At 53.9% G+C, this 14,122-nt stretch overlaps 1 protein-coding gene and 1 long non-coding RNA gene across 22 annotated transcripts in view; one reads left to right on the forward strand and one right to left on the reverse strand.

The window, feature by feature from the left end:
• The window catches only part of CADPS2 (calcium dependent secretion activator 2), a 457,875-nt gene extending 451,434 nt beyond the window's left edge, over positions 1 to 6,441 (reverse strand). For 7 of the 21 annotated variants that reach the window (XM_041727914.1, XM_041727916.1, XM_041727909.1 and 4 more), the window contains exon 1: positions 6,023 to 6,438. In XM_041727914.1, coding sequence (XP_041583848.1) covers positions 6,023 to 6,379 — 357 coding nt within the window. In that variant the 5' untranslated portion in view covers positions 6,380 to 6,438. Of the gene's footprint in view, positions 1 to 6,022 lie in introns of all 21 variants that reach the window. The other 14 variants (XM_041727925.1, XM_041727927.1, XM_041727926.1 and 11 more) reach the window with 4 other exon arrangements.
• A 2,185-nt stretch (positions 6,442 to 8,626) lies between these two features.
• Positions 8,627 to 9,159, forward strand: LOC121474461. Its single transcript, XR_005983407.1, has 3 exons — positions 8,627 to 8,803; positions 8,898 to 8,967; positions 9,020 to 9,159. It is a non-coding gene; the product is annotated as an uncharacterized LOC121474461 (long non-coding RNA).
• Positions 9,160 to 14,122: the final 4,963 nt, after the last annotated feature.

Genomic DNA, 14,122 nt, shown 5'->3' on the forward strand with positions numbered 1-14,122 from the left:
TGGAATAAGGAGAACATCAAATAGGATCAAAGAAGAAAAATCTAAAATAGATTCTGGGTATAGTTAATTTCATGAGTGAATTGTCTGCTGTCAAACAAGTATCTATTTTACACACAAAAAACAAAAAGCCCCTATCCTTGAGTAAAGTCTATACATTCCTCACTTAATACTATTCCTTAAAATCCAGCGTATTAATGACAGGCACCATAGACAATGACGGACCTTTCGGAACACAGGCAAAAAATAAAGCAATAAAAGTCTAGGGAACCGGAAATCAGAAGTGTTTTAAAAACCACGATGGGGGAGCCATCACCCTAGAAATGTAAATATGATTTAACAATATGAAACTTAGTCGCACCAGTGAGATTAGGTTGGGCAACGACCTCAATTGACGTGACAAGGAATTTGGTGACGTTCAAAGTCCGTTCCTGATGTCCTTATCCTAATGTAACAGAGTAACAAAGAATACCCTAAAACACTAATATATTCCCTAGCACGATACCAAAGGCATTCCTCGGTAAAGCCTGGATCAACGGAAGTACGGCCAAAAATACACGCTCCTGAGCACTCTTACCAGTGACCTCAAGCAGAAAGGGTGGAGCTCCGGTCAGGACAAGTCCCTCCTATCCGAGGATCCACCCGCCCACGCAGGCGACCTAGAAGGATTGGGGTAATCATGACCGAAATAATCAGTAAAGTCACATCATCAGTTAACACGAAGTTAGCTGAGCATTGACCAACAGAACAAGAGAAGTCAGAGTTTTTAAAAAATGTTAAAATGCTTAAAAATAACCTTGGTCATAAACCTCAGCCTACATGAATGAACCTATAAAACATCACAAAGACATAAGAGGCTTCACTGAGTGATGCTGATGTTGCGAGAAGACTGAATTTCGTAAAACAGTTGCCAACAGGCTTAATTGACCAAAAAAAAAAAAAAAAAAAGATAACGCGCAACCTGAAGCGTATGTATCGTAAGCACTGAACTGAGCACTTGATATATATCATTTAATTACAACAAAAATTCTCCGCGGGCATTATCCCCATTTTACAAATGAAAAAGCCAGGACCGAGAGACCCAGAGAAAGGAGATGTCTTACTCACCCGGACGCACGGATACTACTGAAGAATGGAGCCCAGGGCCCCCCCAACCCCCGAAGACCTGCACTTCCTCGCTGCTGCTGTACTGATGCAATTTTATTTAAAAGAAGGGGGGACAGGGGATCCCTGGGGGGCTCAGCGGTTTGGCGCCTGCCTTTGGCCCAGGGCGCGATCCTGGAGTCCCAGGATCAAGTCCCATGTCGGTCTCCAGGCACGGAGCCTGCTTCTCCCTCCTCCTGTGTCTTTGCCCCTCTCTCTCTCTCTATGTCTATCGTAAATAAATAAATAAATAAATAAATCTTTAAAAAAAAAAAAAGAAGGGGGAACAGGATGGAAAGAATGTGACAGATGGGAACTAACCCCATCAGGTTATTAAAATAAAGGATTATCCGGAATCAAATGTATGTAGTACTAGCAACAGGAAAAACTACCCCAAATGAATGAGAACATATAAAGTCCTTCTCCGATTGACTTATTTCACTCAGCATAATAAAAAAAAAAAAAAAAAAAAAAACAGGAAAAACTAGATCAATTAGAGGAGCCAACCTAGAGAAAGATGTAAAGGAAAACATGCACAATCCATAAGTCACTAAACACCAGCCTGTGAGGGTATTTCTCCTTGTTTTATCTTTTACTGTATTTCCAAAACATCGGATGGTGTTAAGTAGAGGTTCACTAAATATTTGACCAATGAGGTAATGAAGGAAACAGTATGAACTTGCCTCACAGCTCAGTAAGGGAAGCAGAGTATTATCAGGAATCAGGGCTGCAAGAATCACTTAGCTGTTCAGGGGAATAAGTCAACTCCGTCCTTCAAACAGTTCTCCATGGGAGAGAACAAATGTCAAAAAAATCAAAGTATATCTAAAGGCAGTAAGACTCGAGAAACCCTCCACAAAGGAACGCTTTTAAAAAAAAAAAGTAAGCCCCTGCCGTCTGCTGAAGCCCGCGGACAAGAACGCAAGGTGTGCCGCTGGGCTCCGGGCTTGGTGGTGGCTCTGACGCGGCCCTCGGCAGCCGTGGGCTCTGCCCCAGCAGGCCTTACCGTTTTTACGGCTTTCCCTACGGGCTGGGGGTCCGGGAGGTCTCAGAAAGCACACCTGGGTGGCTCCGTCGGGCCAACACCCGACTTGCTCTGGGCTCAGGTCATCATTCCGGGGCCGTGAGACGGAGCCCCACGCCAGGCTCCAAAGTCCGCGGGGTTCTGCTCTCCCCCTGCCCCTCCCACCTGATGTCACGGTATTCTTTGCTTATACTTCTCAAACTTAACTTACGAGAGACGGAAAATATGCAAAGTGGGGGGAATAATTATTCCACATGAGGTTTTAAGAAGTCCTCATTCGGTGTGATCACAGTGGCCCTGCACGTAAACACGCACAGAACAGGAGGAGGACTCACGCTCAAAGCCACTAGGTACCAAGCTTTAATTCCTGCTCATCTCTAGAGTCGGCTCCTTCAGCAGGTGACTTGACTAAATTAAACGAGAACCGAAGCCGTGCAACCACCACTACAGACCCCGCCGAACTACAGCACTGTAGGTCCTAAACGTCTAGAAAGCGGCTCCCAGCGGAGGCCTGCGGTCTCACCCCTGCCCACAGGGGCACGCACGGGCCCTGCGCGGCAGGCATCGGCGTGGCCGTCAGGCTCTTCCTACCCTCTGAGCACCCTGCACACCACCTCCAGGGTCTCCAGGTTCTCCAACGGCTCAGCAAATCGCCTTTCGATGAAATGGGTTTGCTCGTGTGTCACCGCCTTGTCGTTTGCACACTGGCCCGGCCGCAACCAGAGCCAGGGCTCGCTGCTGCGGCATCCTGACGGCGCAGACGCAACCACGGCGCGGGAGCATCAGCCTGGGGCACTGCACCACGCAAGTACCTCGCCGTCAGCCGTTGCCCCGTATTTGTGTCACTTATGAAACCCTGGCTGTGGCCACTCAGGTGCTGTGACCACCGGGTGCACAGCTTGGTCTCCAGGTCCACCCTCACCTCCCGATTTCCTGCCAAGCCGTCAGGAGTCACAGGTCCCACTGGCACACGCTGGCCACGGCCATTCCTGGAATTGAAGTTTTCCAGCCAAAAGCAAAAGAAAGGTATGTTTTAGTCAAATGAGGTGAATGCTACTAAGCTTTCTCAGGTACCTCATTGATAAAAAAAAAAAAAAAAAACCCGAACTAGTCTCGTGGGCTTTGCAGCCAAGAAAGAAAACAAAAACCCCCGCACTGTGGCTCGGCTCTAGTTGCCTGAAGCTCACCCGCACCTAACGGAGAGCTGGACGGACGCCGTAGGGCCCCTCTGTCATTTCTAAGACAAAGACCCTTTGAGATCATTTCTGGGGGGGTCTCTAAATGCTCCGTTTCGAGGAGTAAGCAGCAATATGCATCTCAGACGCTTACGCCATTAAATCCTTTTACTCACCGAGTACTTGAAGATACAGAATAAAAATACACAGTGGATTAGGGATTTTTGCAATTATGCTGTTATCTTTATAAAACCCAACTGTGTAATTCAAGACTTAAGGCTTTTGGCATTAATTGACTTGTACATCAGATTCACAAGAATATAAATTCCCACTTCTCTCTGTCCTAGGAGACAACCTACTGCCAAGAAATGCTCCAGCTCCCTTTAGAAAGCAGCATGTTTAAAAAAAAAAAAAGTGGAGCCCTCTGAATAAGGGAAATACGTACTTAGGCTGTTATGTGGCCGCCTCCTCAATAAAAATCCACAGAATTAAATCTGACCATACGCAGTGCCCTCGAGCTTCACAGAATGGAAGTCGCGGAGCAACCCAAACGCTTTGCAGAGGCCAGAAGCAGGGTGTTTTGTTTGGATTTCGGCTATAACCTAACGTCACGGCAGTAGCTTCCTTAGTACCATGAATTACCTGCTTGAAAGTTTAACCAGGAGCTGGAGAAACTTTTCATTTGAATAGGAGTCAGATCTGCAGCTGCGAAGAGGCACAGGTCTCCGCGACAGAATGCGACACGTGAGCACGGCATAAATCGGCTGCCAGTGACAAAAGCTAAATCGTCCAGAGGAAAACAGCCTTAGCTTCACCATGTTTTTATGCTTTAATACACTGAAAATAAGCCTAAATGGCCCACGCATGATCAACGTGGTGCCCGGACGGCCGTCAGACGCTCTATACAGCACCACGTGGAACAGGTCACAACTTGCACTTACTTTAAGGACGACTATTGAAAGCTGCTCGGCCTCGGGACTGGAGCCGCAACAGGTGACCGCGCTGCAAGCAAGGAGGAGGAGGAGGCTCCGTACCCACCCAGGAGCGGGGTGGCGGGCGCACAGGAACCCCACGGGGCACGCACGGCGGGGACCCGACTGTGCCAACCGGTTTGTGACGAGGAAATGGGTGCGTGAATCACCCACAGTGCCGGGGCCGGGAAGGACGGACAGCTGGAGAGGATCCTCCCCTGAGTACCCTGAGTGAAGGCTGCAGACCGCCTGAGCTTAGGTGATTCTAAAGCCCCGTAAATGAGGAGGGAGGGCGGCAAGAAGACTGCCCCTGCCCGAGGCCGCAGGGGCTTTCAGAGGCATCCTGAGGCCCCGAGTGTTGCACTTGGGAAAATAAACAGCTGCTGCGCGTCTGGGAGGCCTGGAGCAAATCACAAGCTCCGCGGGGCTCCACACGGGGCCAACTGAGGACACTAGTGGATTCCTACGGCACCTTTAGGACCCTTAGGCTCCGCATGCTCTTGGAGTCCCTAGACACGTTTAATTTGAAACACTTTCCCAAGTGGGGCGGCCTGGGTCACTGGGTCACGGCCTCCATCTCTGCAGGACCTCAGGCCCCCTGGGATCTTCTTTGAAAGCTGCAGGGGGAAGACCTCGCACCTGAAGCCCCTGCCTCTGCGGGGCACAAACAAGCAGAAACAAAGGCCCGGTCCTTAGAGGCTTCCCACCGCCCTTTTGTTTTCCATCCAGGCGCCTGGGCTCAGCCTGCAGGGCCTGGATGGGGATGGGGATGGGGATGGGGATGGGCAGGATCCGCCTCCCACAGCAACTTCTGGGGCTCCAGGTGGAGTCCCGGCCTGGCGCCCTGCACCCAAAAGGAACTTTTTTTTTTTTTTTAAATTCACGGAGGAAAATTTCGACCCCTGCGCCCCAGTGAGGACCTGCCTGGCTACGGGGCCCCCAGATCCCAGCAGTTTCGCCCAAGTCCGAGGTCGGTGGACCCTGGGCTAGGCCGGCTGCGGGGCGCTGCTGGAGGCCACCGGGGGCCGCGGCCTAGCCCGGCGGTGGGAGCCCCAGGGCGGAGGCCATGGGGGGGAGAAGGGGGGAGGGGAGGGGACCCAGGGGGGGAGGGAAGAGGGGAGCCTACGGGGGGAGGGAGGAGGGGGAGGGGATGGGGACCCAAGGGGGGAGCCCGCGGGGAGAGGGCGAGGAGGGAGAAGAGGGGAGGGGGATCCAAGGGGGGGGCCCGCGGGGAGAGGGGAGTCCGTGGGGGGGAGGGGGGAGGGGGGAGGGGGAGGAGACCCAAGGGGGGGGCCCGCGGGGAGAGGGGAGTCCGCGGGGGGGAGCCCGCGGGGGGATGCGCGGGGGGAGGGGGAGGGGGGCCCACGGGGGAGCCCACCCAGGGGACGGGAGCCCCCCGCGTGCACCGCGCTCCCCGCCGACTCCGGGACCTCGAGCGCCCGCGCTGGGCAGGTGGGCAGGCGCCCCGGCCGGTGCCTTCCGGGGGTGGGGGTGTCCGGGGGGTGTCCCGGGGGGTCTCCCGAGGGGTGCGGGGGTCTCCCTGGGGTGGGGGTGTCCCGGGGGGAGTCCCGGGGGTCTCCGGGGTGGGGGATGTCCCCCTGGGGGTGGGGGTGTCCCCTGGGGGGGGGAGTCCCGGGGGTCTCCGGGGTGGGGATGTGCCCCCTGGGGGTGGGGGTCCCCCTGGGGGTGGGGGTCCCCGCGCGCGCACGCACCTTCTGCTGCCTGCGGGCCATGTCCGTGGGCTGCTTGGCGTTGAACGGGTGCGCGATGCAGCGCACGACCAGGACGTAGAGCTGCAGGCGGACCCCGCGCTCCCGCTCCCGCTCGCGCTCCCGCTCCCGCTCCTCGTCCCGCCGCGCGTCGGGCTGCGGGCGGCCGTCGCCGGGCCTGGGGGGGCTCCCGCTCGCGCCCCCGGCCCCGGCCCCGGCCCCGCTCCCGCCGCCCCCGGCCCCGCCCGCGCCCCCGTCCCGCGCCCGCCGCCCCTCGGCCCCCGCCGCCCGCGGCCCCTCGCGCCGCTCGGCCTCCGGGGCCCCGTCCGAGTCCTCGTCGCTGGAGGACGGGTCCAGCATGGTGCCCGCCGCCGCCGCTCCCGCTCCCGCTCCCGCTCCCGCCCGCTGCCGCCGAGGAGCCGCCGAGGAGCCGCCGCTTCCCGGACACGTCGAGGCGGAGCCGCGGGGGGGGGGCGGGGGGCGGAGCCGGCGGCGGGGGCGGGGCGGGGCGGGCGGGGCGGGGCGGGGCGGGGGCGCTCTGGGACTCGGACCCGCCCCGGACCCCGGCCCCGCCCCGCCGCCCCCGCCCGCCCCGACCTGTGGCGCCACAACAAGCAACACGTGGGGCCCGCGGGGGGCGGACCCCGGAGCCCAGTGCGCGTGCGCGAGCCCGCCCGGCCGCAGCCCCCGCCCCGCCCCGCCCCGAGCGGTTTGCAAAGGGGGGCGGGGGCCTGGGGGTGCGGGGGGCCGGGTGCGGGGGGCACTAGGGGGTGCGGGGGGCACTAGGGGGTGCGGGGCCTGGGGGTGCGGGGGCCTGGGGGTGCGGGGGGGGGCCGGGTGCGGAGGGCACTAGGGGGTGCGGGGGCCTGGGGTGCGGGGGGCTGCGGGGGCGGGGGCCTGGGGGTGCGGGGGGGCCGGGTGCGGAGGGCACTAGGGGGTGCGGGGGCCTGGGGGTGCGGGGCCTGGGGGTGCGGGGGGACTGCGGGGTGCGGAGGGCACTAGCGGGTGCGGGGCCTGGGGGTGCGGGGTGCCGGGGTGCAGGCCCGAGGGTCCGCGGGGGCGGGGGCGGCGTGGGGGCGGGGCCACTGGGGGCGGAGCCCGGGAGCGGCGGCCGGACCGCCCTGAGCCCCGCCCCTCCCCCTCCCCCGCCCCTCCCCCTCCCCCGCCCCTCCCCCCGCCCCCAGGTCCCCCGCAGGTGGACGCGGCGCCGCGGAGGGGCGGCCAGGCCGTCGTTCAGGCCCCCGCGGCTTGACCCCGGGAGGGGGTGACCCGGGGCGACCGGGGCCGGGGGGGCGCAGACCGCGCTCGGCCGCCCGGTCGCTAAGTCGGTCTCGGGAAGGACGAGAGCCCGGAGCGGGCGGCCCCGAGCGCAGGCGCCCCCCCCCCCCCCCCCGGGACACCGACCCGCGCGCGGAGCCAGGGCGTGCGGTGTAGACGCGCCTGCCGCCGCCTCCGACACGGGTCCGCCCGCCGCCACCTGCCGCGGTCCGTGCGCTGCGCCCCCAGCGGGGACCCCCCGCCCCCTCCCCCGCCGAGGGGCGCGCGCTGGGCCGACCGGGAGGGGCCGCGGGACCAGGTGCCGGGACGACTCTCCCTCCGCCCGCGGCCGCCGTCGCGGTGGGGCGGGAGCGAGCAGTGTCCTGGGCGCCCGGGGCTCCAGCTGCAGGGCCCGGAGCCTGGGGGCGGGAGTGGGGGCAGGGAGTCTGGGGGGGACCAGGGAGTCTGGGGGGGGACCAGGGAGTCTGGGGGGGGACCAGGGAGTCTGGGGGGGGGACCAGGGAGTCTGGGGGGGGACCAGGGAGTCTGGGGGGGGCGGAACCAGGGAGTCTGGGGGGGGCGGAACCAGGGAGTCTGGGGGGGGACCAGGAAGTCTGGGGGGGGACCAGGGAGTCTGGGGGGGACCAAGGAGTCTGGGGGGGGGACCAGGGAGTCTCGGGGGGGGACCAGGGAGTCTGGGGGGGGACCAGGGAGTCTGGGGGGGACCAGGGAGTCTGGGGGGGGACCAGGGAGTCTGGGGGGGACCAGGGAGTCTGGGGGGGGACCAGGGAGTCTGGGGGGGACCAGGGAGTCTCGGGGGGGGGGACCAGGGAGTCTCCGGGGGGGGACCAGGGAGTCTGGGGGGGGGACCAGGGAGTCTCCGGGGGCGGAGGACCAGGGAGTCTGGGGGGGGGGGGGACCAGGGAGTCTGGGGGGGGGACCAGGGAGTCTGGGGGGGGGACCAGGGAGTCTCGGGGGGGGGACCAGGGAATCTGGGGGGGGACCAGGGAGTCTGGGGGGGACCAGGGAGTCTGGGGGCCTGGGAGTCTCGGGGGGGACCAGGGAGTCTCGGGGGGACCAGGGAGTCTCGAGGGGGGGGGGGACCAGGGAGTCTGGGGGGGGACCAGGGAGTCTGGGGGGGGGACCAGGGAATCTGGGGGGGACCAGGGAGTCTCCAGGGGCGGAGGACCAGGGAGTCTCCGGGGGCGGGGGACGAGGGAGTCTGGGGGGGGGGGACCAGGGAGTCTCCGGGGGCGGGGGACCAGGGAGTCTGGGGGGGGGGACCAGGGAGTCTCAGGGTGGGGGGACCAGGGAGTCTGGGGGGGGGCGGACCAGGGAGTCTCCCGGGGGACCAGGGAGTCTCGGGGGAACCAGGGAGTCTCGGGGGCCTGGGAGCCAACGGGGCCCTTGTGCACCTGGCCAGGTGAAACTAGAGGACGAGCCCCCGAGCCTAGGCCTCCCATCTGCTGCTTTGCCAGGTCTTGTCAGCTGCTCATCTAAGGTCACCAAGTGACCTCGGGTCAGCAGGTGAGGACGATGGTGAGGACGACTGTCCCCTTCTACGGCTTCCTTGCCAGGACTGCACTAAGCCTCTTACATACATTCTGTCATTTGGTTTTAGTTCCTTCGTACAGACAAGGAACCTGGGACTTAGAGAACCCTCTTTCCTACCACGGGCTGTTAGAACAAATGTGAGTCCTTTCTAGTTCCAAAGAGCGACTTTGTGTTGTTCTCTGATTATAGGTCGTACCTTGGTACCTTAAGTGTATGATCCCTTCAACTGATAACTAGGGACGCCCTGCGGCTCAATGGTGGAGCGTCCGCCTCCGGCCCAGGGCATGACCCCGGGGTCCTGGGGTCGAGTCCCACGTCGGGCCTGTTTCTCCCTCTGCCTGGGTCTCTGCCTCTCTCTGTGTCTCTTATGAATAAATAAATAAAAATCCTAAAAAAAAATAATAAATGTGACATTGCTTAAGAAACTAACATGTTGGGATTCCTGGGTGGCGCAGCGGTTTGGCGCCTGCCTTTGGCCCAGGGCGCGATCCTGGAGACTCGGGATCGAATCCCACGTCAGGCTCCCGGAGCATGGAGCCTGCTTCTCCCTCTGCCTGTGTCTCTGCCTCTCTCTCTCGCTGTGTGCCTATCATAAATAAAAAAAAAAATAATAATAAAAAAAAAAAATTAAGATCTTAAAAAAAAAAAAAAGAAACTAACATGTTAAAAATCTGCTGGGTGTATTTAGAAAGACAAGATACAGTCTTGAACCTTGAAAAGTGTGTAGGTTAAAGAATGACAAATGAAAAAGTAACGTACTTTAAAAAGCAGAAGATAAACATAGATACTGCGATCCGATGATTGTCCTAACAACCCGGAGGTAATGGTGACATGGACAAGAACTACCGCATGCAGGACGGAGGAAGAGAGAGATACCGGATCCACGTCCAGGAGCACGACTCCGAGAGGTGGGGACAGGAGGAAGCGTGTTGGTGAAGGCGTGCGGCTCTGCACCCCCTGCAGGGAGTTGCCAGTGCACCTGGCCCAGGTGAGCGTGGACGTGTGAAGAGGGAGGGTGAGAGCGGACGAGAGGCCGAGACAGTCAACGCTGAGCAGGACGGCGGGCGGGCCCCCTGGTCGTGCCCGGCCTCGGAAGTCGGACGGTAGAAGGTGATCTGTGACTGGAGGGTCACTCTGGAGCAAGGGACGGACAGTGACGGCAGAAACCAAATACCAGTGAAATCACTAAGAATCTGGGAGGGAAGCAGTGCCGGCCGGAGTCCACACCGGAGACAAGGGAGGAGGGAGGCCTCAGAGGCCGGCCGAGGACCGAACAGAAGAGGGCTGCGGAGCTAATGAAGGGGGCTAAGGAAAGAATGGGACTCTCGGGACGGGGTGATTTGACTGATAATAGATGAAATACAGACTTCTAGAAGTCCTAAATTAGGTTTTGGAGAAACACGAAGTTTTGAGGAGCCTGTCACAGAGCTCCCGGGCTCGGCTGGAGAGGCCAAGCCCTTGCTGACACCTGTTACGGGCTGAGGGGTCATCCGCACGTTGGTGCCGGAGGAAGCTGCAGCTCTGGATGGTAAGGGCCAGAGTCACGTGCTCAGAGTGAGACGCAGGCCAACGGTGGGCCCTGGGGAACTCTCCTCCAGTTAAGGGATGGTCCAAAGAAAAGAGTACCTGAAAAGACAGCCTGATCATTAAAAATTAATTGTTCTTGATTCACATGTTTAATGTTGTGCTTACAGGAATACTCTGGCCAAATCTCTACCTTGGATATTACCTTTTCAGGTCATCATAACATCAACTGATGCTCCTGGATAATTGAATGAACGATGCCCAACGTAAGACTGTGATTGGTTTGTGTGATTTCATAAATGCACAAAAGACACATGAACTTACTCAATGATCCATTTTTACTTTTGTCAAGGTGAATATAAAAACAAATTGGACTTATATTGCTTTTTAATGAAACATCTCTAATGCTAGTGGAAGATGGATGCACAGTTATCAAATGCGCTTTGGCGATGACATTTAAGGAAACAGGTGTGTGACCTGAATAGCTATAGGTGGTCTGTTTTCTGTTTTCTGGTTGAGAATTGATTTGTGCATTTGACCTGAAAGGAAGATATTAACTCTTTCAAGTCACAGATGAAATTGTTCTTTCATTGAGTAGACATACTTTGGGGGGCACCCTCTCTGGGCTAGGCACTATTCTGAGTAGATAAGAGCAATAAAAGTCCCCGAGGTGATGCATATGAAACAGACATGAGCAAAATAAGAAATTATGGTGATAGGTGCTCTTGTGGTAATAGAGAAAAAAAAAATCACAAAATGCCCCTTAAGTGTTTTGGAATTGGGCAGTCTATTATTACTTGTAGTCTAGTTATCACTAGAATTACATTACAACAGAGAGAGGAATCTTTTTCAGGTCAAATAGAAAGACCAGTTTTGCAAATATGTCCGGGAAACCTGTCAACTCACAAACCCAGCTAAGAAAAAGATTATGCATTTACAGGAGCCGGAGAAGAACAACAAATTTTAAGGTATTTATATCTGATGAGGCATTTAATCCTCCTGGCGACCTCGTTTAAATCCCTTTCTTCTCTTTGCTCACCTTTCCCTTTCTCTCCTCCCCAGTCAGAATTGGCATCCTAGCAGAGAATTGTTTTAGGACTCCACTTTTTACAGAAAATGGGTAAAAATATATGCAAATGATTAGCACAAATGGACCAGTGAACGAGTAGCCCGTATTGATACACAGACGCACGCACATATGCATGCGATAGAGTCAAAGGATTGCTTGTGAAGATTAATAAGATAATGCATGCAAGGTCCTAAAAAAAAAAAAGGAGAAACAACCTCTGGTACAGAGTAAATACTCAGCAAATGCCAAGTATTTTACTGTTATTATAACTGCCTCATTGTTTAGCTCACTGCTATCCAGACAGCTATAGAAACAAACTTTAGATAATACAGTAAATGATTCTACGCATTTTTATTGAGCTTTGCATAACTTAGAATTTGTACTTCTAGATTATTTGTCTTGAAACAATCAGACTAAAGAAACTTCCAAATATGTGTTAAGGTATTGTTATTAAAATCTCAAAAGAAAAAAAAATAAAATAAAATAAAAAATAAATAAATAAATAAAAATAAAAAATAAAATCTCAAAAGACTTCATGATTTTTATAAGAAGGTCTAATCGCACGAGAAGAAGCTACTTTCCTTCTGTTCCTCTTCAATCTGTGGGCACTCTTTAATGATTTGATTACAATTTTGTTCTTTAACTTTCCATCTTGTGAGAAATTTGGAGGAAGTAACAGAAATGAACTGGTTGTGAAATACAGGGAGAGGAAAAAGGGAGAAGCATATTGTGACCTATGTGCTCAAAATGTCATGAGAAAAGTCTTACATTAATTCAGGACCTAAAATGTATGCGGTGATGATGTTCTCCTAGAGAAGTGGGCATTTAGCCTGGAGGGGAGGTTTGAGCTTTAAACGGCAATAGAGACACAAACTATGAGTTTTTGTGGAAATGGATAAAATGTAGAAATTGTGCTCACAATTGGATAAAGCAATGACTAGAGCCTTTTTCCCTCTAACTCTCATAGTTTTTTTTTTTACTTATATTGACTTTGTTGCTAAACACATTTCCTGCCAATCAATAATACTTATTGAGTGTCTATTCTATATTAAGCACTGCACTAGGACGCAGTAGAGACCGCATTGCACTGATTGACTAGTAATACAACCAATGTCTCACTAGGAGATGAGAATTCTACTACTGCAAAATAAAACTGAAACCATTTCAATAGTAATGTCAAAAAAAATTAAACCAAATTGAGGTGGAGTGTTTATCAGAGACAATTATAAGTGATTGTCACATTACATGGGAAAAATAAAGATATATTTTTGTTAACTACTGTTACTCTGGTCTGTAGCAGAGATTAACAAACTTATTCTCAGGACCCATTTACACTCCTAAAAGTCGCTGAGGACCCCAAGATCTTTTGGTTATGTGGATTATGGTTATATTTATTAGTAGTTTTAATATTAGGAAAATAAAACCAAGAAAATCTAGAAATAGTTCGTAATTAATTCATTTAAACATAAAATAACAAAACTATTATATGACATTAGTTACATATTAGTATGAAAAAAAACCTATATTTCCAAAGTAAAAAGCTGGGTGGAAAGAGTGACATTTTATTTTATTTTTTATTTTATTATTTTTAATTAATTTAATTTCATTATTTTTATTTAGTTTTATTTATTATTTCATTTTTTTATTTTTATTTTTTTTGAGTTACATCATTTTACGACTACACAAATCTTTTCAATGTCTGACTTAATAAAAACATGTAGATTTTCATGTCTGCTTCTACATTCAATCTGTTGAAATATATTACTTTGTTTGAGATAGATGAAGACAACCCAATCTCACATAGATACGCAATTAATGAAGGAGTATTTTAATAGCCTTTTTATGTAATTGTGGCTCTTCTATTTTGATATTACCCCCAAACTCAACAAGAGGTGGTTTCTTTAAGATTAGCAGCAATGTGGAATCTAGAACTACGTCAATAAACCTTTCTTATGTTGGTTCATCGGGAAATGTAGATTGTCCAAAAGTTCACATATTTTCTTTAATTATGTAATACCCCCAAAATTACATTCACCGATGGCCAGCAATCTCTTCAGAAAAGTCATGAAGTACCAGAAAGCTATCAAGCTCATAACTGCAGACAGAAGTTTTCCAAATCCTAATTTTTGCACGAAAGCTTGAATTTTATCACTGGCCACAATAGCGTCAGTTGTGACAAGCTCACTTCGCTCACGTTTGGGCAGACGTCTGCCAAGTCATCCAGCTGTGAATAACAGGAATTTGTTTGTCGGTCGAGTCGTTCTCTCCAGTGAAGAGTGTGCTCTGCGAGAAAGCCGCCGGCCCAGCTCCCCTCCAGCAGCCCTGCCCCTGCAGGGGCCACGCGAGCCTCCGACGTCGGCCTCTCCTTCACCTACACGATACTTTGGCTGAGGGTTGAGATTTAACACAATTAATACTTTTTACTGCTTAGGAATATTTTTAAGGGATATTGACTTTTTGTTCTCTTTCTGTGACTCTGTGTGGTTGGACCCCACGGTTACCGGTGGATTTGGGGACAGTGGCCTTGGTTCACGCTGAGGCTCCCGCGCAGAACCCTTTATGAAGAAAACAAACACCGTCTTAGTATTTTTTTTAATAATAAATTTATTTTTTATTGGTGTTCAATTTGCCAACATACAGAATAACACCCAGTGCTCATCCCGTCAAGTGCCCCCCTCAGTGCCCGTCACCCATTCACC

This window comes from Vulpes lagopus, chromosome 13 (assembly GCF_018345385.1).
Source record: "Vulpes lagopus strain Blue_001 chromosome 13, ASM1834538v1, whole genome shotgun sequence".
In the NCBI taxonomy this organism is placed as follows: Eukaryota; Metazoa; Chordata; class Mammalia; order Carnivora; family Canidae; genus Vulpes; species Vulpes lagopus.